Below are 27,395 nucleotides of genomic sequence, written 5' to 3' on the forward strand. Positions count from 1 at the left end.
GAAAATACATAAAGAGTATAACTGTAAAATCCTTAGTTAAGACCTCACAAATATCCAAAATTGTGCCTCAAAAAAAACCAAACAATAGGGCTTTTGAGAAGCTTAAGGAAGCTGTCACTCAGTCTCAGCCAAAGTTCATGCTAAGACATTTTTGGGTGTGGCTTTTATTACTGAATGAAATAAAACCCGGTAAGAATCACAGGACACCTACAAACTTTTCTGAAGAATTACATTGGCAAAAATACCACCTCATATTACCCACCACCAGATGTTGAATATGGCAGTAGAGATGATTTGTCTTTTTAGTTTAAAAGTCTTTGAGGGGAGCTGTACTTAAGGAACTACTCCCAAGGAACTATACCCAGTGAGTTTCATCAACACCTAGGGTTGATTTAAATGATAAGATTCTAGACTTTGAGATGATGCTATACTAGGGTATTTTGGAGGATCTTAATTTGCATATGGACGACAGATAAATAATTTGTGACCAGAGGGGAAGACTGTGGTGGTTTAAAATACGGCTAGATTATTCGGCACTAGCTTCAAAAGGTGGAACCTAAATCCCCTCCCCTTGAGTAAGGACTAGACTTAGTGACTTGCTTCCAGTGAACAGAATAAGGATATGTGTGATTCCATGACTAGGTCATAAAAGGCATTGAGGCTTCTTCCTTGCTCTCCCATGGACTGCTTGCTCTGGAAAAAGTCAGCTGCCATGTCATGAGGACACTCAAGCAGCCCTATGAAGAGGTTCATATGGTAAGGAACTGAGGCCTCCAGTCAATAGCCATGGGAGCAAAATTTCCCGAAAGCAGATCCTCCAGCCTAGTCAAGCCTTCAGGTGACTGCAGTCCTGGCCAGCATCCTGACTTGAGCCTCATGAAAGACCCCAAATCAGAACCACCTAGGTAAGACCCTCCCAAATTCCTGACACTCAGAAACTGTGTGTAATAAATACTTGCTGTGTTAAGCCACTAAATTTGGGGATAATTTGTTACAAAGCAATAGATAGCTAATCTGCCTGGCTAACTCCTTCTCATACAATCCACCTGCCATCTCCCTTAAGAGTTCTTCCTCTGGCCATTTCTTAACTAAAATAGCTGCCACCCTAAACTCTAGTTTCTACTCTCACCTCTGTTTCTTTTCTTCAGAGAACTTATTATAGCTAGAGGGTTATTTATTTGCTTACCTCTTTAGGGTCTGTCTTTCCTACTGCCCTACCCAAATGACAACTCTGGAGGACTGAGACACTGTCTGGTCACCACTATATCCCTAACATTTAAGACAGTGCTGAATCAAGTTTTGTAAACAAAGGAAAATGCTCACCTTCACTAATATAGTTAAAAGAAACACAAATTAAAACATGAATATATTTTTCACCTACCAAAAGAGTCAGCAAAGTATGGCCCATGGGCCAAAGCCAGCCCATTACCTGGTTTTGTAACTGAAATTTTATTGGGACACAATCACCCTCACTTACTTATGTATCCTCTACAACTGCTTTTGCACAATAGCAGAGTTGAGGAGCTGGAACAGAGATCTTATGGCCCAGAAAGCTGAACATATTTCCTATCTGGCCTTTTGTAGAAAATGTTCATCACCCCTAATCTACCAGATTGTCAAAGATGAAAAAGTCTGATGATATTCAGTGTTGGTGAGGGTGCAGAAGGTATCCTCATATATTATTTGCTGAAGGTACAATCTCTCCGGAGAACTGATTGAATCAATCAAATTTAAAATGCACATGCTCTTCTGACTCTATAATTTCACTTCCAAAAATTTACAGTAAAGTCATAATGTAGAAATTTACAGATACAGAAGGATGTTCCCTGAAGCACTATTTGAAGGAATAAAAAAAAAAAAGGTAACAACCATCAAGTGGGGATGGTTAAATAAATTATGGTATAGACATACCATGAAAGACTACTGCAGAATAAACTAGCTTAGCAGACTATTATATATGGCACATATATTACAATAGACTAGTTATATATACTAGTTTAATCAGCACTATAAAAGTGTGCTTAAGTTAGAGACTACAACACTCAGAAATTCATTCTCACATAATTTTTTGTAGCTTCACGATTTGTTGTTTTCCACCAATGGACCTTGACATTTTAGATGTACAGTATTCAAAATGTATCTTTCATAAAAAGTATACATTACAAGCAGCTAATTTGCTTTTTTTTTTTTTTGAGTAGAGCATTTTTAACCTTTTAAGTGGTAACGCACCAACGACAAAAGAGAATCACTTATTTACTACCAGTGTAGTCAGCTTAAGTTACCAACCTAGTGATAAGGACTCCTACATAAAATGCTCCTACCTAATTTAAATATTTGTGAGTGAACAGACGCTGAGTATCTGGCATTGCAATCAGCACTGTTATAGTGATGTGAGGTACACAGAAGCACATCAAGAATAAAATTAATGCTTTCCTTAAAACAGTCTATAGGCCAGGTGCATTAGCTCATGCCTGTAATCCCAGTGCTTTGGGAGGCCAACGTTGGAGGAGTATTCAAAATAAAATAACTGCCTAACCCTTAAAACAACCTGGTATAATCGGAAGGACAGCAATTATGCCTCGTTTACAGATAAGGAATCTAAGAATCAGAAAGGCAAAGTACCCTGCCTCTCTACATTGCTATCAACCAGGACTGTGTTTAACTTTCAGACCCTTAAATCCAGAGCTCTTTCTACTGCACTGTGCTATTCCCCAACATCACTAAGAAAATGGCCATTCTTCTCACTATAATGTATGTATAATGTCATTCTCACCTTTCCATGCCTCATCACAAATTCTGTCTCCCCCAACTCCACCACATGAATTCCCTTCACAAACAATAGTTCTCTCTTGTCTGCCTTTTCAAGGTTTCAGTTACCCACAGTCAACTACAGTCTGGAAATACCACCTACAATAAGATATTTTGAGAGAGAAAGAGAAACTAATTCATATAACTATTATTATAGCATATTGTTATATTTGTTCTATCTTATTAATAGTTATTGTATTAACACAATATGGAACGTACCTGCCACAGAAAAAGAGAGACAACTGTATGCAAACCCAGCCCTCCACTGGGATTTTACTTCCTCTTACAGCTCTCGTAGATTATTCCATCCAATCAGTTCACATTGTGAAGTGATTATATGAACTGGGTCATTCCTGTCATACTCAACTAAATAAGAGTTGAGGGGCCAGGGAGAAAACTCATTTGGGGTGAATAGCCTGGTTTTACCTAGCAGCTGCTGAAACAACCTGCTGTGACTATCAGAGTAGTTGCTTGCCAGTTCCCAGAGGCTTCTCTAGTGCCAGTGAAGGTTCTTGCAAAGCAATATGTAACATTGTTCTTTCTAATAAAATCCGCAACTTTTTCTTTGTTCCTCAGACGTACTGCAAACCACCCCGAACTGCATGTATACCCCAAGTTGCAATTTTTTTTATTCCCAAACAAAATGTTTAATTTACAGCTTTGTCTCTGTTTTATTTTGTCTTCAGCAACACACTCTTGATTCCTTCCCAAAACTCCCTCCAAACTTGGCACTTTAGAATTTAATTAAGCTGCTATCATAGTTTGGCTAGTGGCCAATTTAACTAATGCCTTAAGAACAGTGACCGTGACTTCCAAAATTTTTATTTACCTCACTGTCTTTACAGTAGATGCTTCATTAGTAGCATCTAGAAAGGGGTTGTCCAAAAAATATATTTATTAAATGTATGTTAATGATTCAAACGTTTCCTTAATGGCAATGCCTTGAGTCACCAAGGCCTCTAATGAGTGCCTTCTATTCATACACCAGATACCACCTCTACAGTCATTTACTTTCCTGCAATGGCTGCCATTTTCTATCTCTGTCCTTCCCTAAAGTGACCTATTCTCTCTCTTCCTCATTTCTGGGACTAGCAGGGACTATCTTTCTCCTTGGGGTATCTATGAGTTAGATAGTTCTCATGTACTCCTTAGTACTTGCAGTCCTAGTTGTTAATTACTCTAATGTATCAATCACATTGTCACTGTTCATTTTACAGTTGGATGGTGTATTAGTCTGTTCTCATGCTGCTATAAAGAACTGCCCCAGACTGGGTAATTTATAAAGGAAAGATGTTTAATTGACTCCCATTTCTACAGCAGCGGGGGTGGGGGCCCTCAGTAAAGTTACAATCACAGCAGAAGGGGAAGCAAGCATGTCCTTCTTTTCATGGCAGCAGAAAGGGGAAGTGTCAAGCAAAAAGGGGAAAAGCTCCTTATAAAACCATCAGATCTAGTGAGAACTCACTCACTATCACAAGAACAGCATGAGTGTAACCACCCCTGTGATTAAATTACCTCCCACTTGGTCCCTCTCACAACATATGAGGATGATGGGAACTACAATTCAAGGTGTGATTTGGGTGGGGACACAGAACCAAATCCTATCAGATAGAATCTGAGAATACCTTATTGGTTTAAGAGACGTATCCTTTAGAAAGCTGAGCTTCAACACAAATTCTCAAACTCTTCCAAAAATCTGAAGAGAAGGGAACCCTTCAAACTCATTTTACAAAGCCAGCATTACCCTGATACCAAAGCCAAAGACACTACAAGAAAACTACAGGGCAATGTCCCTGATGAATACTGATGCAAAAATCCTCAACGATATACTACCAAACAGAATTCAATAGCACATTAAAAGGATTATAGATCATCACCAAGCACCATTTATTCCTGGACTGTGAGGATGGTTCAATACATGAAAATTACTCAATGTATCAGCACATATACAGAATGTTGGGGGAAAAAGACACATGATCATCTCAACTGATGCAGAAAAGCTTTTGACAAAATTCCACAACCTTCATGATAAAAACACTCAATAAAGTAGAAACTGAAAGAAACTACCTCAGTATAATAAAAGTCATTATTCCACAGTAGCAGTTCTATGCAAACCTACCCCAAATTCCAAGAAAGCTGAGAGACTGAAGAAAGAGGCAGGCAAATCTATTTTCTTAGAAAGAAACATTTAAGGCCAGGTGCAGTGGCTCATGCCTGTAATCCCAGCACTTTGGGAGGCTGAGGTGGGCGGATCACAAGGTCAGGAGATCAAGACCATCCTGGCCAACATGATGAAACCTTGTCTCTACTAAAAACACAAAAAAATTAGCTGGGCATGGTGGCTGGCACCTGTAATCCCAGCTACTCAGGAAGCTGAGGCCAAAAATAGCTTGAACCCAGGACACGAAGGTTGCAGTGAGCCGAGATCACACCACTGCACTCCAGCCTGGGACAGAGGGAGATTCCATCTCATGGAATATAACAGAGCTCCAATAATAAATAAATCCTCATATATATGATACTTTTTTTTTTTTTTGAGACACAGTCTCACTCTGTTGCCCAGGCTGGAGTGCAGTGGCACAATCATAGGTTGCTGCAGCCTCAACTTCCCAAGCTCAGGTGACTTCTCCCACTTTGGTCTCCCAAAATGCTGGGATTGTAGGTGTGAGCTACTGCACCCAACCTTGTGTATCTTTAGTGGGGTGTCTGTTCAAGTCTTTTGCAGATAAATATTTGTCTTCTTATTGTTGAGTTTTAAGAGTTTTCGTGTATTTTGGATAACAGTCCTTAATTAGGTATACCTTTTGCAAATATTTTCTCTCAGTACATATTCTGTCTTATTCTCTTGACTTTCTTCACTTTAAAATCAGGCTTTATTTTGTTATTGAATGGTAGGATTTCTTTTTTTCTTTTCTTTTTTTGAGACGAAGTCTCCCTCTGTCACTCAGGCTGGAGTGCAGTGGCCTAATCTCGGCTCACTGCAGCCTCTACCTCCCAGGTTCAAGCGATTCTCCTGCCTCAGCCTCCTGAATAGCTGGGATTACAGGTGCATGCCACCACACCTGGCTAATTTTTGTATTTTTAGTAGAGACAGGATTTTACCATGTTGGTCAGGCTGGTCTCGAACTCCTGACCTTGTGATCCGCCTGCCTCAGCCTCCCAAAGTGCTGGGATTACAGGTGTGAGCCATTGTACCCAATCAGAATTTCTTTACGTATTCTGGATATTAGCCCCTTACAGGATATATGATTTGCAAATATTTTCACCCATTTTATAGGCCTTTTTGCTGTTGATTGTGTTCTTGATACACAGAAGTTTTAAATTTTGATGTAGTCCAATTTATCTATTTTTACTTTTGTTGCCTGTTTTTCATGTCATGTCCAAGAAATCCATTACCAAATCCAACGTCCTCCTATTTTTTTTTAAGAGTTTCATAGTTTTAGGTCTTACATTTAAGTCTTTGATCTTTTTTGAGGTAATTTTTGTATATGGTGTAAGGTTGTTTAATTTCATTCTTTTGCATGTAGATATTCAATTTTCCCAACACCATTTGTTGAACAGACTGCCCTTTTCTCATTTGATTGGCTGGGCGCAGCGGCTTATGCCTGAAATCCTGGCACTTTGGATCACTTGAGCCTAGGAGTTTGAGATCAGCTTGAGCAACGTGGCAAAACCCCGTCTCTTCTAAAAACACACAAAAAATTAGCTAGGCATGATGGCATGTGCCTGTAGTTCCAGCTACTCAGGAGGCTGAGGTGGGAGGATCGTCTGCGCCTGGGACATTGAGGCTGCAGTGAGCCGTGATTGTACCACTGCACTCCAGTCTGAGAGTGATACTTTGTCTTGAAAAAAAAAAAAGAAAAAGGAAGAAAAAATAAGAAGAACAAGAACAAGAAACAACAAAACAAAAACAACAGATGGCAAATAAGTATATGAAAAGATGTTCAATATTATAAATCATTAGAGAATTACCAGTTAAAGCAATAAGGAGATGCCACTACACACCTGTTAAATGGCCAAAATCCAAAACACTGACATCATCCAATGCTGGCGAGTATGTGGAACCAACAAGAACTCTCATTCATTGCTGGTGGAAGTGCAAAATAGCACAGCCACTTTGTAAGATAGTTTGGTGATATCTTATGAAACTAAACATGCTCTTACTATACAACACAGCAATTGTGCTGCTTGGTATTTACCCAAATGAGTTGAAAACTTAGGTCCACACAAAAACCTGCACGTGGACATTTACACAACAGCTTTATTGACAAAACTTGAAGCAGCCAAGATTTCCTTCAGTAGGTGAAGGAATAAACTGTAGTACATCCAAACAATGGAATATATTTAGCGTTAAAGAAAAATGAGCTATCAAGCCATGCAAAGACATGTAGAAAACCTTAAATGCATATTATAAGTGAAAAAGGCCAATCTGAAAGGTTATATAATGATTCCAACTATACGGTATTCAGGAAAAGACAAAACTATGTAGACAATACAAGATCAGCAGGAAGGGAGGGATGAATGGGCAGACCACAGAGGAATTTTTTTTAAGGCAGTGAGACTATTCTGTATGATACTATAATGGTGGATACATCTCATTAAACATTTGTCAAACTCATAGACTGTACAACACTAAAAGCGAATCTTAATGTAAATTATGGTCTTTGAGTAATAATGAGGTATCAGTCTGGGTTCACTGATTTTAACAAACATACCATTCTGGTACAGAACATTATTAGTGCAAGAGGCTTGGGATGAAGCAGAAAGGGTATATAAGAACTCCGTTCTTTCTGCTAAATTTTGCTATGAACCTAAAATTGCTTTAAAAAAAAATAAAGGCTGGCCGGGCGCGGTGGCTCAAGTCTGTAATCCCAGCACTTTGGGAGGCCGAGGTGGGTGGATCACGAGGTCAAGAGATCGAGACCATCCTGGTCAACACGGTGAAACCCCATCTCTACTAAAAACACAAAAAATTAGCTGGGCATGGTGGCGCGTGCCTGTAATCCCAGCTACTCAGGAGGCTGAGGCAGGAGAATTGCCTGAACCCAGGAGGCGGAGGTTGCAGTGAGCCGAGATCGCGCCATTGCACTCCAGCCTGGGTAACAAGAGCGAAACTCCGTCTCAAAAAAAAAAATAAATAAAGGCTTTTCTTTTTTTTCAATTGGACAAAGGAGTTGAATAACATTTCTCCAAGGAAGAGGTATAAATGCCCCACAAGCATATTTTTAAAATGTGCAACATCATTAAATCATTAGAGAAATGCAAATCAAAACCTAAAGGACGTATCACCTCACACTCATTTGATGGCTACTTTCATTTTAAAAAATAAAAGAACAGAATGTGTTGGCAAGGATGTAGAAAAAGGTGAATCCTTGTGCACTGTTGCTGAGAATGTAAAACGATGTAACACCTATCAAAAACAGGATGGCAGTTCCTTAAATAATTAAAAATAGAACTACTACACAATCCAATGATTCCACTTCTGGGTATATATTCAAAAGAATTAAAGCAGGGTTTTGAAGAGGTATGTGCACACCTATATTCATGACAGCATTATTCAAAACAGTCAAGAAGTAGAAGCAACACAAATGTCCATCAATGGATGAATAAACAAAATTTGGTATATACATACAAAGTAATATTACTGCCTTAAAAAGGAAATTCTGCAGCCAGGTGCAGTAATTCATGCCTATAATCCCAGTACTTTGGGAGGCTAAGGTGGGAGTTCAGGAGTTCAAGATTGGCCTGGGCAACACGGTGAAACGCGTCTCTACCAAAAATACAAACTAGCCAGGCATGGTGACCTGCACTTGTAGTCCCAGCTACTTGGGAGGCTGAGGTGGGAGGATCACCTGAGCCCAGAAGGTAGAGGCTGCAGTGAGCAGTGATCTCACCACTGCACTCCACCCTGGGTGACAGAGTAAGACCCTGTCTCAAAAAAAAGGAAATTCTGACATTGCCACAATATGGATGTATGAAGACATTACGCTACTTGAAATAAGCCAATCACAAAAAACAAATACAGTAGCCAAATTCGGAGAGAGAGAAAGTGAAATGATGGTTCCAGGGACTGGGGGAAGGAAGGAACAGGGAGTCGTTTAATAGGTATAGAGTTTCCGTTTTGTAAGATTAAAATCTGGATGTCAGATGCTGTATAAGTTTAGTCTAAAGCTATCCCTTTATTTTAAGTTCGGCCTAGGGTTTCTCCATATACAGTGAACTATAACCTAATTGAATATGTAAATAGGAAGTAATCTATGCTTGAACCAATCACTGAGTTTCAGCCAATCAAAGACGGCCAAGTGTTCAAACCATGTTCAAATAGGGCAAAAGCCAAGCTGTAAACAATCAACTGTTTCTGTGCCTCCTGACTTCTATTTTCTGTACATCATTTTACTTTTTCTCTCCATCATTTTACTTTTTCTCTCCATAATCTCCCACCAGCGGCAGCCCCCGTCACTCTGAACCTATTCTGGTTCCGGGACCTGCCCAATTCCAAATCATTCTTTGCTCAAACAAACTCTGTTAAATTTAATGTGTCTAAACTTTTTCTTTTAACAGTGTAGAACCAGGTGAATGTACTTACACTACTGAACTGTACACTTAAAAATAGTTAAGATGGTAAATTTTATGTTACCTCTATTTTACCGCAACTTTTTAAAAAAGCTGAGCTCACTTGCCAAAATAATTTCAAAATTCAATTCCAAAAATATAAATGCTAGGCACCAAGATTCTTGGCGCATCAGAACTATTTTCTTCTTTCCTTTTCCAGAACAAGTTCTAGGCACCAAAATTGTTAGCACATCATCTTTCCTTTTCCAGAAAAAGTCCCAGCGGCCTGGAACAGGCTGAAAGTCGGGCTGCTTAGGTGATCAAATGGCCAAACTAGAGCAGGCGATGACTTCCATTTAGATGAAGCTCAGCATTTTAAATTCAAAAATTTCTGCCCACTGGCTACTATGTAATAACTTTAACAGCATTTTGACTGACTTAGTAAGCTTCTGTGTCCAGCAACTTGCTCAATAACACTCAATGCATTCTGGGCCCTGCGGAGAGGAAATAGAGCAGGCAGGGAGCTTCCAGCCCAGCACAGGACGGTAAATATAAACCTGTAATACCGAACCCCACTGAACAAAAACATCAGGCCTTGGATTCCACTCCTGTGTACGTCACAGTGATCCATCAACTCAGTTCCACCACGTTTCTTTTCACTTCAAGATGCCAAATTAAGGCTGCGACGGCTTCTGTCAGCCCCTTCCTACACCGCGGCGCCCGCTGGGGATCCGGAGCGCACAGGGAGGAACCGCAGGCCTCCTGGGTCTGTAGCGGTCCCACAACCCCTAGGAAGGAAGGGAGGGAGCGCCTCTCCCGACTCCCGGAGGAGGGCGCCCGTTCTCTGGTCCCCGGGGAAGGAGAGCCGGGTGCTCAACGAGTGCTCCCCGTGAGTACTGGGAGGTGGCGGCTCGCCCTCTGAAACCGGAAATCCGCCCCTAAAGGCCGAGCAGAACGGACGAGCGGCTGAGAGGCACTGGGGAGGGGACAACGTACCCATTCGGATGTGCACGCTGGCGGAGGCCACGCTGCTGCCATAGTTGAAGTCGTCCTCGATTGAGGAGCAAGGGTACCGGGGATCGGGATCGGCCATGGCGGCAACAGCACCCCTACCCACCCCGGCCGAGCCCAGGACACTCAACTGACCGCAACCGCCTCCTACCCACTTCCGCGAAGAAGAGCCCAGCCCCAACAAGCCGAGCGACGCCGGCGGGCGAACCCCGAGCGAATCGATTGTCTCGCCTCAAAAATTCCATCTGGGAGGAAAAAGAGGGGATAGCTCCGGGTTAGGAAGGAAGAGAAAACGGTTTACGTTCCCAGCGCCATCTGAAGTGAAACTTTTCTCGGATTGTTCTCAACATACTTTTTAAGCCCTCTCACCTGGGAGAGTTGCTAAAGTGATAGAAGCCGTGTCCCAGTCACCCATCCACTCAACAAATACCCATCTCGTTCACCCACTCTTTCAATAATCACACTGAGGATGCACTTTTACTTCTGTTATTTTTAATAATAATACTTACATTTATTGAGCACTTTCTATAAACCAGGCTTTCTGAATGAAGTAATATTTAATCCTGAAAGGCAAGTAGGAGCCAACCAGAGAAAGTAGTGATGTAGTCTGGTTCTCAAGGGACCAACGTCTGCAAAAGGGGGGACGCGGGAGCTCAGCCGGTATAGGGGACAGGGGGCAAAGAATGAGGCTGGATAGCTAAATAAAGGCCAGATCATTCCTATGCAAAAGTGGAATACATTGGAGAGGGCCATGACCAGAGGCAGAGAAAAGGGGATAAAGTTGTACTTAAGAGAGAGATGACAGTAGCAAATACAATGGATTAGAGTGAATATTTATGATATTGTTGTCATTCCAATATAAAGAGATGTAGACATACCCAGAGTAGTGTCATCCTAGGGTCCCTTGGAATTGTTTTCATGAGTTTACTTTGATCTACCCACATTGCCCAGTCCTGACCTTAACCACAGCACCCAAACACTTAGCAAGTGGAATTTAGAACAGTTGTGGAACAGTCTGTTCTGAAACTAAATCCTTAAACTTGACGTTCTCAGAAGCTTTTGCCAAAAGAACTAACGTCGCTTCCATAATGACAAGAAAAAAAAAACTTTATCTTTTATGACTTTACAAACATTTTACAAGCATATCATTTATATTTGTTTTTGTTGGTTTGTTTGGGACAGAGTCTCAGTCTGTCGCCCAGGCTGGAGTGCAGTGGCGCTATCTCAGCTCACAGCAGCCTCGACCTCCTGAGGTCAGGTGACAACGCCCAGCTAATTTTTTGTATTTTTTGTAGAGACAGAATTTCTCTATGTTGCCCGTGCTGGTCTCGAACCTGGACTCAAGTGATATGCCCACCTTGGCTTCCCAAAGTGCTGAGATTTTAGGTGTGAGCCACTGTTCTTGCCCCCTCATTTTAATTTGTTGAATGGATAGGTGAATGGGACATGACCTCTATCACTTTAGCTTCTCTCCAGGTGAGAGGAATTAAAAAGCTTGTTGAGAAAAATCTGAGAAAAGTTTCACTTCAGATGACACTGGGAATGCAATCCATTTTCTCTCCCATCCTAACCTGAAGCCATCCCCCTCTTACTCTGCTCCACCATAATAATAGAATTTATTAAGAGGACAAACTGGAGCTGAACTAGAAACCCAACTTTGTATTGGCTAAAAACAGCATCAGCAAAGTTTGATCCTCTACCTTTTACCAGTTACAAAAAATAAATTCCAGATAGATTGTGGATCTAAATGTGAAAAGGAAAGCAATAAAACTTAAAGAAAAGGACATAGGAGACTATGATTTGGATGAAAGCAAATATATCTAAAACTGGATACAAAATAGCACTTAACTTCAAAGCAAAAGATTGACAAATCAAATTACATTAAAATTAGGAATTTCTAGTAAGCAAAATATACCATAAGAGAGTGAAAAGGAAGCCATAGAGTAGGGGAAGATACCTGCTATACATGTAACCTGCATAAGGCTCCTTTTCAGAATATAAAAACAGTTGTTACAAATCTGGACCAAAAAAGACAGTCAATAGAGGAATAGACAAAAGACTGGAACAAGAACCTAACACACACACACACACACACACACACACACACACACACACACACACAGCCAAGTAGGCTAATAAACATATGAAAAGATGATCAGAGAAATGTAAATAAATGCCAAAATGAGATACCTTTAAGCACCCACCAAATGATTAAAATTAAGAGACTGATAATATCAAGTGTTGACAAGACTGGATTATATAGAACTCAAACAAGAGCTGACTTCAAAGGTCAGAAGGACCTTCACTTGGTTTAATGCTCAGCTGTCACCATTTTGAAATTCTTAATAATTTGGCCTTTGAATGTGTGTTTTGTAAGTGAAGTCTCAAAGTACAATGGAAAATGAACATGTATAGAAGAGGTATGCACAATGTGGATGTCCACTGTTTCCTGCCAATCATTTGCATTTAAGCATTTAGGATGCCCCATGAGCACAGAAGTCTGTTGGACCTGCAATATATGGAAGTTAAGCTAGACTCAAAGCTAGTAAAAGATAAGCATGTCACACCTGAGACTTAGTAAAGGGAAGGGAAGGCACTGACAGCCCCAAGAGGCCTAGCTTTCCTTACCGAAGAGAACTTTGAATGCAGAAAGAAGGCTATGATGTTTTAAGAAATGTGAATGACCAAAGAATCTTTTCACATCTTTGTTGTTGGTGGTGTTTGTGATAAGGTCTTGTTCTGTTGCCCAGGTTGGAGGGCAGTGGTACAATTATAGCTCACTGTCTCACTGCAGCCTCGAACTCCTGGGCTCAAGGGCTCCCCCTATCTTAGCCTCCTGAGTAGCTAAGACTACAGGTGCATGCCACCATGCCCAACTAATTTTTTAAATTTTTTGAGATGGGGTTTTGCTGTGTTTCCCAGGCTGGTCTTGAGCTCCTGGCCTTAAGCAATCCTCCAGCCTTGGCCTCATAAAGTGCTGGTATTACAAGCTGTCACATCCTTTTTTACTTGTGTTCTTTCCCTGTAAATGTCAACCACTTGCACTCAAAATGAAGACAGAGAAAAAAAGGGAAAGATATGGCAATCATATATCCTTTTTTTTGAGGCTATCCTTTGCAATAAGCTGAAAGTAAAGAGTGTTGGTATAGTTTGCATGTATCAAGAGGTGAAATAAAAATAATTGATTTAGTTTTGAGTGATTTTTCCGTAGTTATTGTAAGAATAAAATAAATATGTACAAGCTATGAAATACAAATTGTGTTATTTTGGTGATTCCACATACGCATTAAATGCCCTTCTAAATTTGTATTTAAAACTAGCATTGCAAAATATAAAGATCAATGGCAAAATTTGTGCTAATAATTTTTAATGATTTCTTTTTTTACTACACTAAATAGCAAGTAAAAAAAATCATGGCAAGTCAAGAGATTGCAAAAGAAATGAAAAATCTTTATATTTAAGTATCTTTAATAGGGCTTTTTCCTGCTTTTTGAACAAGAGGGCCTACATTTTTACTTCTTGCTGGGCCCCACAAATTATGTAGATGAAACAATACCTTTGGAAAATTGGCAGTATGTACCAAAGTTGAAGATACACTGCAAGTTCTATGACTCAGCAATTCTACCCCTAGGTAGAGTATATGTCCAACAGAAATGCATGCACATGTTTACAAAAGACATATCCTAAGCAAAAAGAACAAAGCTGGAGGCATCATGCTGTGTGACTTCAAACTATACTGCAAGACTACAGTAATCAAAACAGCATGGTACTTGTAAGGCCAGTCATCTTGCTGGGAGCTCGGACACACCCCCTTCCCTCTCTGGGAGCTCGGACACACCCACCCCCCTCACACTCACACAGCCTAGCCCTCCCTTAAAGAACCCTGCCAAAATGCAAAAAAAGTCTTGTAAATCTACCCAATAGCATTTGAGTCTTAAGCTACCCAATAGCAGTTGAGTCTTGTAAATCTACCCAATAGCATTCAAACCCTGCCTACCTGCCAATAGCAAGCTTGCCTGCTCCCTATAAAACCCCACGTCTGAGAGGAGTCCATGAGAATTCTCCAGCCCCTCCTGTCAGACCGCAGAACCTCGCCTGGGAGCTGAATAAATTCGCATTGGATCTTCTTGTGCTGGCCTCAGTTTCTTCATTTTAAACTGGGCAAGAACCCAAGGACCCTTACAGTACTGGTACCAAAACAGAGATATAGACCAATAGAACAGAACAGAGGCCTCAGCCTCCCAAATTGCTGAGATTACAGATGTAAGCCATAGTGCCTGGTTACATGTTATTTTCATTAGGTCACTTTGATGAAAGCCTAAGACACATTCAATCTTCACTTTTTAAAATTACTAAGTAGACAAGTAGACGGGTGTGGTAGTTTATACCTGTAATCTCAGCATTTTGTGAGACTAAGGTGGGAGGATCGCTTGAGCCCAGGAGTTTGAGACCAGCTTAAGCAACATAGCAGGACCCCATCTCTAACAAAAAAATTGTTTTAATAAAATAAAATAACCAAGTAATGTGTACTACAAATGTCTTCACCCCATTACCGATCTTTACTCTAGGGTAAGGTTATAGGTTATAATTAAGGTAAGAGATGAAGCTCAAATATGAGATAGGTTCTTGATCTTTGTTTGAAATTACTTCCCAAACCAGAAAATATCCTTGATCCCACAAGCTTGAGTGTTCTTTGAACATCCATCCCTAGGGATGCTGTATAAATAGCTACTACCAAGATACTTGTCTAATATATATTAAGAGCTGTTGTCTGCCTCATCTGTTTTCTCCCTCATCCATTTCTAGATGTCTAAAGATTTATGCCTGTGCTTAGCTGGAACTTGGCCACTGATATTATTGTGTATCTGTGACATTGTAACCATGGCCTTCAGCATTTCCTTGGCATCTCCATTTGTTAATCTTTGCAGTTCACTGCTCTCTTCTTTCCAGCTGGGATGAAAACCAGAATGATGGTTTCTTCTGGTATCCAAAACTTGGTGGCAGGGGGATGTTGGAGAGGATCCCACAGCAAAGGACTATGTCGCATAGTGGAACAGTTTTGTGACTTAACCATAGCCCTCTCTTTTCCAGAAAATATGTATGCTGGGAGTGGGTGGGTAGGATGGGGTTGAAGTATCTGGGTCTACATGGGTTCTAGTCCAGTTTCTTGCACATTTAGGACTTCAGACTGCTTCTGCTGATGCTTCTGCCCTTGCTTTCAGAATCTTTCTCTACCAACGTTTATTTTCTCTCAGAAGCTCAGCTGCCTCTCTCTGCAATCTGGTTTTCATATACGTCTCACATCCCACCAGATATAGTGTATACATTTGAACTCGAGGTTTAGACAGGGTTTAGTTTCCTTCCCATAGGTTTTATAGGCGCTCAACAAATCAGAGAGTATTACCAAATGCCTGCTTAGTGTGTCAGCTAGGATGTGTTTGGCATCAAATAACAAGATTCCTGGCTTAAAAAGGAAACTTATCTCATATAATTATAAGACCACAAGCAGGACAGGCTCCAGGAATAGAATAAATGAACTGCTCAATGACATTAGCAAGGACTTGGTTTTTCCTCTCCGTAGGTTTTTCCTCTCATTATTCCCAGGACTTGTTTCATTCTAATATTGATGTCCATGTAGTTGCAAAATGGTTCCCGGCCATGGCCAGAGCTACCACATACCATATCCAGAAGAGAGATATCTGAAGGAAATACGATTCCCCAACTCATAAATTATTGGACCAATTTCAGTCATATCTCAGCCCCAATCTGAGTGCATGGATCATGGCAATTTTAATTATGGAGATCTGAGTAGACCTTAGTCATGTGGGAAGGGCAAACCAGGCAAGGGAGTGTCAAGTGCAACAGCTCCAATGTGGGGCTCTCCCTTGTGTGTTCAAGGACCAGCAAGGAGATACTGTGGCTTTAACAGAATGAACAGGAAACAAGATCAGAGGGCAAAGCAGCAGAGTGGGAAGGGGAGAAAGAATGCAGGTTATATAAAGAGTTTGACTTTTATTGACTGAAATTAGGAGCCATTGCTGGCTTGTGAACAAAGGAAAGACACAATCCGATAGGATTTAAAAGAGTCAATCCAACTGCAGTGTTGGAAGCCACCACTAGTTCAGAGGCTACTATAACAATCCAGACAATGTTTGATGGTGGCTCAAACCAGAATGGCAGCAGTGGGGGTAGGGAAAAGTGATTAGATTCTAGATACATTTGGAATAGCCTTGACAGGATTTGCTGGTAGATTGAACATGGGGTCACACTGGTAGCTGCGAACCAGTAGAGGAGTCAAGGATGACTCTACAGTTCTTCTTCTTTTTTAAAATATATATATATATTTTATTGCACTTTAGGTTCTGGGGTACATGTGCAGAACCTGCAGGATTGTTGCATAGGTACCTACATGGCAATGTGGTTTGCTGCCTCCATCCTCCTGTCACCTATATTTGGCATTTCTCCCCATGTTATCCCTCCCCAACCTCCCTACTCCCAGCTGTCCCTCCCCTGTTTCCCCCCAACAGACCCCAGTGTGATGCTCCGTCCCTGTGTCCATTTGTTCTCACTGCTCAACACCTGCCTATGAGTGAGTACATGCAGTGTTTGATTTTCTGTTCTTGTGTCAGTTTGCTGAGAATGATGATTTCCAGATTCATCCATGTCCCTACAAAGGACATGAACTCATCGTGTTTTATGGCTGCATAGTATTCCATGGTGTATATGTACCACATTTTCCTTGTCCAGTCTATCATCGATGGGCATTTGGGTTGGTTCCAGGTCTTTGCTATTGTAAACAGTGCCACAATGAATATACGTGTGCATGTGTCTTTATAACAGAACAATTTATAATCCTTTGGGTGTATACCCAGTAATGAGATTGCTGGGTCAAATGGAATTTCTATTTCTAGGTCCGTGAGGAATTGGCACATTGTCTTCCACAATGTTTGAACTAATTTACACTCCCACCTACAGTGTAAAAGTGTTCCTATTTCTCCACATCCTCTCCAGCATCTGTTTTCGCCAGATTTTTTAATGATTGCCATTCCAACTGGCATGAGATGGTATCTCAATGTGATTTGGATTGCATTTCTCTAATGACCAGTGATGATGAGCATTTTTTCATGTTTATTGGCCTCATTATGTCTTCTTTGGAAAAGTGTTTGTTCATGTCCTTTGCCTGCTTTTGAAGGGGTTTGTTTTTTTCTTGTAAATCTGTTTTAGTTCTTTGTAGATTCTGGATATTAGCCCTACGTCAGATGGGTAGATTGCAAAAATTTTTCCCATTCTGTTGGCTGCAGGTTCACTCTAATGATTGTTTCTTTTGTTGCACAGAAGCTCTGGAGTTTAATTAGATCCCATTTGTCTATTTTGGCTTTTGTTGCCAATGCTTTTGGTGTTTTAGTCATGAAGTCCTTGCCTATGCCCATGTCCTGAATGGTTTTGCCTAGGTTTTCTTCTAGGGTTTTTATGGTGTTAGGTCTGATGTTTAAATCTTTAATCCATCTGGAGTTAATTTTAGTGTAAGGTGTCAGGAAGGGGTCCAGTTTCTGCTTTCTGCACATGGCTAGCCAGTTTTCCCAACACCATTTATTAAACAGGGAATCCCTTCCCCATTGCTTGTTTTTGTCAGGTTTGTCAAAGATCGGATGGTTGTAGATGTGTGATGTTGCCTCCGAGGCCTCTGTTCTGTTCCATTGGTCTATATCTCTGTTTTGGCACCAGTACCATGCTGTTTTGATTACTGTAGTCTTGTAGTATAGTTTGAAGTCACATAGCATGATGCCTCCAGCTTTGTTCTTTTTGCTTAGGATTGTCTCGGCTATGAGGGCTCTCTTTTGGTTCCATATGAAGTTTAAGGTGTTTTTTTTCCAGTTCTGTGAAGAGGGTCATAGGTAGCTTGATGGGGATAGCATTGAATCTATAAATTACTTTGGACAGTATGGCCATTTTCACAATGTTGATTCTTCCTAACCATAAGCATGGAATGCTTTTCCATCTGTTTGTGTCCTCTTATTTCCTTGAGCAATGGTTTGTAGTTCTCCTTAAAGAGATCCTTTATATCCTTTATTAGTTGTATTCCTAGGTATTTGATTCTCTTTGTAGCAATTATGAATGGCAGTTCGTTCTCGATTTGGCTCTCTTTAAGTCTGTTATTGGTGTATAGGAATGCTTGTGATTTCTGCACATTGATTTTGTATCCTGAGACTTTGCTGAAGTTGCTTATAAGTTTCAGGAGATTTTGGGCTGAGATGATGGGGTCTTCTAAATATACAATCATGCTGTCTACAAGTAGAGACAATTTCACTTCCTCCTTTCCTAATTGAATACCCTTTATTTCTTTATCTGGCCTGATTGCTCTGGCTAGAACTTCCAATACTATATTGAATAGGAGTGGTGAAAGAAGGCATCCTTTTCTAGTGCCAGATTTCAAAGGGAATGCTTTCAGTTTTTGCCCATTCAGTATGATATTAGCTGTGGGTTTGTCATAAATAGCTTTTATTACTTTGAGATAACTTCCATTGATACCTAGTTTATGGGGAGTTTTTAACATAAAGGGATGTTGAATTTTATCAAAGGCCTTCTCTGCATCTATTGAGATAATCATGTGGTTTTTGTCTTTGGTTCTGTTTATGTGGTGGATTACATTTATAGACTTGCATATGTTGAACCAGCCTTGCATCCCTGGGATGAAGCTCACTTGATTGTGGTGGATAAGCTTTTTGATGTGCTGTTGCAATCTGTTTGCCAGTATTTTATTGAAGATATTTGCATCTATGTTCACCATGGATATTGACCTGAAGTTTTCTTTTTTTGTTGAGTCTCTGCCAGGTTTTGGTATCAGGATGATGTTGGTCTCATAAAATGATTTGGGAAGTATTCCCTCTTTTTAGATTGTTCGGAATAGTTTCAGAAGGAGTGGTACCAGCTCCTCTTTGTATTTTTGGTAGAATTCACCTGTGAACCCATCTGGACCTGGGCTTTTTTTGGTTGGTAGTCTATTAATTGCTGCCTCAACTTCAGCCCTTGTTATTGGTCTATTCAGGGTTTCAACTTCTTCCTGGTTTAGTCTTGGGAGGAGGCTACTGTCCAGGAATTTATCCATTTCTTCCAGGTTTACTGGATTATGTGCATAGTGTTGTTTGTAGTAATGTCTGATGGTAGTTTGTATTTCTGTGGAATCAGTGGTGATATCCCTTTATCGTTTTTTATTGCATCTATTTGATTCTTCTTTCTTTTCTTTTTTATTAATCTGGCTAGCAGTCTGTCTATTTTGTTGATCTTTTCAAAAAAACAGCTCCTGGATTTATTGATTTTTTGAAGGGTTTTTTGGTGTTTCTGTCTCCTTCAGTTCCGCTCTGATTTTAGTTATTTCTTGTTTTTTGCTAGGTTTTGAGTTTTTTTGATCTTGCTCCTCTAGCTCTTTCAATTTTGATGATAGGGTGTCGATTTTAGATCTTTTCTTCCTTCTCACGTGGGCATTTATTGCTATAAATTTGCCTCTAGACACTACTTTAAATGTGTCCCAGAGATTCTGGTACATTGTATCTTTGTTCTTGTTGGTTTCAAAGAACATCTTTATTTCTGCCTTCATTTCATTGTTTATCCAGTTGACATTCAGGAACGAGTTGTTCAGTTTACATGAAGTCGTGCAGTTCTGAGTTAGTTTCTTAATCCTGAGTTCTAACTTGATTGCACTGTGGCCTGAGACTGCTTGTTATGATTTCTGTTCTTTTGCATTTGCTGAGGAGTGATTTACTTCCAATTATGTGGTCAATTTTAGAGTACTTGTGATGTGGTGCTAAGGAGAATGTATATTCTGTGGATTTGGGGTGGAGAGTTCTGTAGATGTCTGTTAAATTTGCTTGTTCCAGATCTGAGTTCAAGTCCTGGATATCCTTGTTAATTTTCTGTCTCGTTGATCTGTCTAATAATGACAGTGGAGTGTTAAAGTCTCCCACTATTATTGTGTGGGAGTCTACATCTCTTTATAGATTGTTAAGAACTTGCTTTATGTATCTGGGTGCTCCTGTATTGTGTGCATATATATTTAGGATAATTAGCTCTTCTTGTCGCATTGATCATTTTACCATTATGTAATGCCCTTCTTTGTCTCTTTAGATCTTTGCTGGTTTAAAGTCTATTTTATCAGAGACTAGGATTGCAACTCTTGCTTTTTTTGATCTCCATTTGCTTGGTAAATTTTCCTCCATCCCTTTATTTTGAGCCTATGTGTGTCCTTGCACATGAGATGGATTTCCTGGATATAGCATACCAATGGGTTTTTACTTTTTATCCAACTTGCCAGTCTGCATGTTTTGACTGGGGCATTTAGCCCATTTACATTTAAGGTCAATATTGTTATGTGTGAATTTGATCCTGCCATTTTGATGCTAGCTGGTTGTTTTGCCCGTTAGTTGATGGAGTTTCTTCATTGTGTCAATGCTCTTTACCATTTGGTACATTTTTGGAGTGGCTGGTACTGGTTGTTCCTTTCTATGTTTAGTGCTTCTTTCGGGAGCTCTTGTAAGGCAGGCCTGGTGGTGACGAAATCTCTCAGCAATTGTTTGTTCTTAAAGGATTTTATTTCTCCTTTCTTATGAAGCTTAGTTTGGCTGGATATGAAATTCTAGGTTGAAAGTTCTTTTCTTTAAGGATGTTGAACATTGTCCCCCACTCTCTTCTGGCTTTTAGGGTTTCTGCCAAGAGATCTGCTGTGAGTCTGATGGGCTTCGCTTCATGGGTAATCTGACCTTTCTCTCTGGCTGCCCTTAGCATTTTTTCCATCATTTCAACCCTGGTGAATCTGACAATTATGTGCCTTGGGGTTGCCCTTCTAGACGAATATCTTTGTGGTGTTCTCTGTATTTCCTGGACTTGAATGTTGGCCTGCTTTGCTAGGTTGGAGAAGTTCTCCTGGATAATATCCTGAAGAGTGTTTTCCAGCTTGAATTCATTCTCTCCATCACATTCCGGTACACCTATCAAACTTAGATTAGGTCTTTTCGCATAATCCCATATTTCTTGGAGGCTTTGTTCATTTCTTTTCACTCTTTTTTCTCTAATTTTGCCTTCTTGTTTTATTTCATTAAGTTGATCTTCAATCTCTGATATCCTTTCTTCTGCTTGGTTGATTCAGCTATTGAAACTTGTGTATGCTTCACGAAGTTCTCGTGTTGTGTTTTTCAGCTCCATCAGGTCATTTATATTCTTCTCTAAGCTGTTTATTCTTGTTAGCATTTTGTCAAACCTTTTTTCAAGGTTCTTAGTTTCTTTGCATTGGGTTAGAGCATGTTCTTTTAGCTCAGAGAAGTTTGTTGTTACCCACCTTCTGAAGCCTGTTTCTGTCAATTCATCAGATTCATTCTCTATCCATCTTTGTTCCCTTGCTGGTGAGGAGTTGTGATCCCTTGGAGGAGGAGAGGCGTTCTGGTTTTGGCTGTTTTCTTCCTTTGTGCACTGGTTTCTTCCCATCTTTGTGGATTTATCTACCTGTGGGCTTTGTAGTAAGTAACTTTCAGATGGGGTCTCTGAGTGGACATGCTTTTTGTTGATGTTGAACTTATTTCTTTCTGTTTTTTAGTTGTCATTCTAATAGTCAGGCCTCTTTGCTGCAGGACTACTGGAGGTCCACTCCATACCCTGCTTGCCTGGGGATCACCTGTGGTGGCTGCAGAACTGTAAAGCTTGCTGCCAATTTCTTCTTCCGTTATCTTAGACCAAGATGGATGCCTGCCAGATGTCAGGCTGAGCTCTCCTTTATGAGATGTCTCTTTGGATATATGGGGGTCGGGGAGCTGCTTGAGGAGACAGTCTGTCCCTTATAGGAGCTCAAGTGCTGAGCTGTGAGCTCCATTGTTCCGTTCAGAGCTGCTGGGCAGGTACGTTTAAGTCTGCTGCAGCCAAACTCATAACTGCCTTTTTTCCCAGGTGTTCTGTCCTGGGAAGGTGGGGCTTTATTTGTAAGTTCCTGATGTATTACTGCACTTTTTTCAGAGATGCCCTGCCCAGCAAGGAGGTAGCCTTGTACAGTCTGCCAGCAGAGGTGTTGCTCAGCTGCTGTGGGTTGTGCCCAGCTGCTGTGTGAACTTTTTTGTAGTTTTGTTTACAGAGTTATAGTTAAAACTGCCTCAGTAGTGGCAGTGTGCCTCAGTAATGGCAGACTGCCTCATTAATGGTGGACTGCCTTGCTAATGGCAGTCTGCCTCTGAAGTGGTGGACTGCCTCCATCATGGCAGACCCCCTTCTCCCCACAGAGCTGGACCATCCTGGGTCCAGCTGCACTTGCTGCAAAACTCTCAACCCAGAGGGTTTCAGATTGCTGGTCTTTGTGGGGCAGGGACCTGCTGAGCCAGATCACCTGGCTCCCTGTTTCAGCCCCCTTTTTTTCAGTTGAATGGGTGGCTCTGTCTCCCAGGCATTCCAGGCACCAGTTGAAATGGCCGTCCAGATTTGTGTGAGTTTTTGTGTGGAGACCTGCTGTACTGGCTGAAACAGCCATGCTGGAAACTCATGGTGCTTTTCAGCCTGGGAATCTCCTTGTCTGTGGGCAGTGAAAACTCGTTTAGAAATGCAGTGATCACTCACCCTCTGTGTTGTTCTCACTGGGAACTGCACTCCAGAGCTGTTCCTATTTGGTCATCTTGGATCTGCCGGCCCTCGACTCTATAGTTCTTAGTTCAAGCAACTGGAAGGGTGGAGTTGCTGGGAGGTGGGTTTGACTGGTAGTGGTGGTGGTGGTGGTGGTGGTGTGTGTGTTTTGAGACAGGGTCTCACTCTGTCACCTTGGCTGGAGTCCAGTAGCACAATCATGGCTCACTGCAGCCTCAGCTTCCTGGAATCAAGTGATCCTCTCACCTCAACTTCCCAAGTAGCTGGGACTACAGGTGCATGCCACCACACACAGCTACTAATAATTTATTATATTTTTGTAGAGACAGGATTTTGCCATGTTGCTCAGGCTGGTCTTAAGCTCCTGGGCTCAAGTGATCTGCTTGCCTCAGTCTCCCAAAGTGCTGGTATTACAGGCCTGAGCCACTGTGCCCAGCTGGTGGAGCTGCTGTTAACCTAGACAGGGAGGAATGCGGGGAGAGTAGGTTTAAGAGGCATGATCAAGAATTCAGTTTTGGACATGACTTTAGAATTTAAGAGAGAGGTCTGGACTAAACATAACTTTAGTAGTCTGTGGTATATAGATGGTACCTAAAGCCTTGAAACTGATTGAGATCAACAAGGTAGCGGGTGTAGATAGAAAAGAATCATGGGTTGAGCCCTGGAACACTCCACATTTAGAGTTCAGGGAGAAGAGGAGGAATAGCAAAGGAAGCTGAGGGGTGACCAATGAGGTAAGTGAAAATATAAGAGAATGTGGTGTTAGAAGTCAAATGAAGAAAGTTTCCAAGAAGGAGGGTGTGATCAGCGGTGTCAAAACTAAAGTGAAGACTGAAAATTAATTATTTTACTTAGCAATGCTGTGGACATGTATGAACCTGAAGAGAGTAGTTTTAGTGGAGTAAGGTGGGAGGGATGCCTCTAATTAGAATTGGTTTAAGAGAAGATAGGAGGAGAACATTGGAGACAGTGAGAATATTCAACTCTACATCATAAAGGGGAGCAAAGAATTGGGGCCAAAGACAGAAGGGGGAAGTGGCATCAGAAAATTTCGTTTGTTTTAAGTTGAAAAAAACAACGTCATATTTGTATGCTGATGAAATTGAGCTGGTAAAGAGTGAAAAACTGATCATGTAGCAGGGACTAGGGAAAGCAGGTGCCCTTGATGCCTTTGAATTGGTGATAGGATAGGATCCAGCACACAAATGAAGTCTAATGATTTATATAGGAGCCCAGATAATTCATCCATGGAAAACAACAAGAAAGAGTATGTTGGCACAGATGCTAGTAGGTAGTTCTATGTGGTAGTGAGAGTCTAGGGAAGTTTTTTTTCTGATGCATCAATATTCTCAACAAATATTCTCAGGATCGTTGGTGGACATAGGATAATGGGACTTGAGTAAAAAGAAAGTACAGCATAGCTTTCAAGGAGACCAGAAGAATGTATGGGCTAAAGGTGCACAGTATGTTTGTCCAGTGGCATAAGGACTCTCTTGAGAGTCTTGGCCTTGATTTTAAATTGAGTTCAATTAACAGGATTTGGTTTTCCACCCACCTCCCCCAACTATACTCAGGTGCATGGGTGCAGAGCCAACTTAGAAAATTGTATTTAGTCAGGATTGCAGACTTGCCAAGAGAGCTCAACAAAGTGAGATAGGAGCAAGGGAATGAAGAGCATATGCAAGGGAGTGAGTGTAATAATTGACCATGGACTTAACGGATAAGCAGAAAAGTGAGGACGTCAAGAGGGTGGAGCCAGAAAAGAGGTAGCAAGATTTTGGATTGGATATCTGGCGAAGGGAAAGGATTGCTGGGGTCAGAATACTAGAGGGAATGTGCTAGAAGGACAGGATATGTGGTCAGAGAGTGGATTCATGAAAGAAATTATAGATGGGATGCAGTTATTGATAATGACAAATTCTAGGGGATGATCATGGGAGTGAGTGGCTAAAATGGAGCATTGGGTGGAGCACAATGTCACTGGAGGAGAGGAGTCAAGGAACTGAGAGGCCAGGGCATTGGAAAGATCACCATCTATTCTACATATGTATATGTATTTATTTTTAAAATTTTATTTTGTTTAATCAATTTTTATTTTAAGTTCCAGAGTACATGTGCATGATGTGCAGGTTTGGTACACAGGTAAAAACATGGGCCATGGTGGTTTGCTGCACAGATCATCCCACCACCTAGGTATTAAGCCCAGCATCTATTAGCTATTCTTTCTGATTCGTTTCCTCCCCCCACCCTCTCCCCTGACAGGCTCCAGTGTGCATTGTCCCCTCATGTGTCCATGTGTTTCATGGTTCAGCTCCCACTTATAAGTGAGAACATGCAATGTTTGATTTTCTTTTCCTATGTTAGTTTGCTGAGGATAATAGCCTCCAGCTCCATCCATGTCCCTGCAAAGGACATGATCTCATTCCTTTTTATGACTGCATAGTATTCCATGGTGTATATATACAATGTTTTCTTTATTCAGTCTATCATTGATGGGCATTTGGCTTGATTCCATGTCTTTGCTATTATGAATAGTTATTCTACATATATTTTAAATCACTGAGAACTAAGACAGGATTAGTACTGGAGAGAGTGACAATGAGCCAGGAACTAGAGTCTAAAAATGATGAGAAGGAAATTGGAGTGTGGGAAATCAGCAGTTGACAGCAACCATGATGATATAATCTGATGATATAAAAATCAAAACTCAAAGACAGTTTTAGGAATAGGGAGGAACATGGTCTGAGAACAACTGCCAACACTGAAAACACAGGAAATTTTACATACTCTAGTTTTCACATAGGACCCTTGCTTCTTGGTAAATTACAAGATCCGGCAAGGCAGGTCTTTCTGATTGCTTCCCTCATCTGCAGTGATTTCCTGATTCCTCTGAGTATGTGAGTTTGCCTACCCTGTAGCAGCAATTCAAGTTACCAAATAATTAATGGCCTCTTGACTCTGTTGCTGTGTGTTCAAGTAGTCCCTTTAAGATGTGTAGAGAGGGCCAGGCGCAGTGCCTTATGCCTGTAATCCCAGCACCCTGGGAGGCCGAGGGGACAGATCACTTGAGCCCAGGTGTTTGAGACTAGACTGGGCAACAATGCAAAACCCCCTCTCTACAAAAAATACAAAGGTTAGCCTGCCGTGGTCGCCTGCGCCTGTAGTCCCAGGCTGAGGTGGGAGGATGGCTTGAGCCCGGGAGATGGAGGTTGTAGTGAGCTGAGATTGCACCACTGCACTCCAGCCTGGGTGACAGAGTGAGGAAAGGTGGGGGGAGGGGAGGGGAGGTAATATGCCTTACGTGACCTAGATGATTTCAAAACAATTTTACTTAACACTCTATGTTGAAGGCAAGAAGGAAGATTTTGTGAAGCACTTTGAGGAAGGATAAAATGATGGAACAATGTTTCACCAGGGAAGCCCACGAGGAAGAGAATTTCTTAAAACCAAGTAGGTGTATGGAGGAGGGGCCACCTCGTGAGGAAAACAAACATAATTTTACTCTGATTTGGTGTCTTTTCTGTTTTTCTGTTGTTGGTATCTACGTTCATCTTTTCAAATAATCATTCCATATATGCACATTTTAACTGTTTCAATGCAGTAAAAGTTGGGAGGAAAATGTGACACACTTTTAGACTGTCGTGGGCTGAGTGGGGTTGTGAGTGATTATCTTCTTTTTTCAGTTTTTTCTGGGTTTTCCAAGTGTTCCTTGATGAACATGGATCGCTTTTCTGACAGAATAAAAAAGAAATAAACCAGGCGCAGTGGCTAAAGCCCTCAAACGCAGGACTTTAGGAGGCCCGAGGTGGGAGCATCGCTTGAGGCCAGGAGTTTGAAACCATCCTGGGCAACGTAGCGAGACTCTCTCTCTACGAAAAAAGAAAAATAATAATTAGCCGGGCGTGGTGGCCCGCGCCTGTGATCCCAGCTCCTCGGGAGGCTGAGGTGGGAGGATCGCTTGAGCCCAGGAGGTGGAGGCCCCAGTGAGCTGAGATAGCTCCACTGCGCCACTGTCTGGCAACAGAGCATGACCCTGACTCAAAACAAAGAAAAAAGGAAGAAAATAAAGGAATGAAAGAAGGCATGGAGAAACTTTCAAAAATAAAGTTTTGAAAGAAGTAATGACACCTCTAACAGTCCACGCGAGGAGACTGCCCCCATGGGGGCCGGTGGGCTCCCTGGAGCTCTGAGCTCTGGGCTTTCTCCAGCCCTCACTCGGCTGGTCTCTGCAGCCCGGTCCCCACCGCAGAGGCGAGAAGGGGAGCAAAGCCAGCGAAGGGAGAGCTCGGGTCGGGGATCCCCCAGGCCCGGCCGGGCGACCCCAGGGGCATCTCAGGCGAGGCGCGCCTTGCGTCACGTCGGCACCGCCCTGCCGGGGCCGAAGCACGGCGTGTTCCAGGGGCACCGCCGCC

The 27,395-nt window shown here is 41.5% G+C and overlaps 1 protein-coding gene across 2 annotated transcripts in view; it reads right to left on the bottom strand.

Annotated features, from left to right (window-relative positions):
• The window catches only part of TMBIM4 (transmembrane BAX inhibitor motif containing 4), a 31,933-nt gene extending 21,400 nt beyond the window's left edge, over positions 1–10,533 (bottom strand). The window contains exon 1 of one of the 2 annotated variants that reach the window (XM_012444933.2): positions 10,357–10,533. In XM_012444933.2, the coding sequence (XP_012300356.2) occupies positions 10,357–10,453 (97 nt within the window). In that variant the 5' untranslated portion in view covers positions 10,454–10,533. Of the gene's footprint in view, positions 1–9,445; positions 10,070–10,356 lie in introns of those variants that run through there. The other variant, XM_012444935.3, reaches the window with a different exon arrangement.
• Positions 10,534–27,395: the final 16,862 nt, after the last annotated feature.

This window comes from Aotus nancymaae, unplaced genomic scaffold (genome assembly GCF_030222135.1).
Source record: "Aotus nancymaae isolate 86718 unplaced genomic scaffold, 86718_ANA_hifiasm-v0.15.2.pri h1tg000016l, whole genome shotgun sequence".
Lineage (NCBI taxonomy): Eukaryota > Metazoa > Chordata > Mammalia > Primates > Aotidae > Aotus > Aotus nancymaae.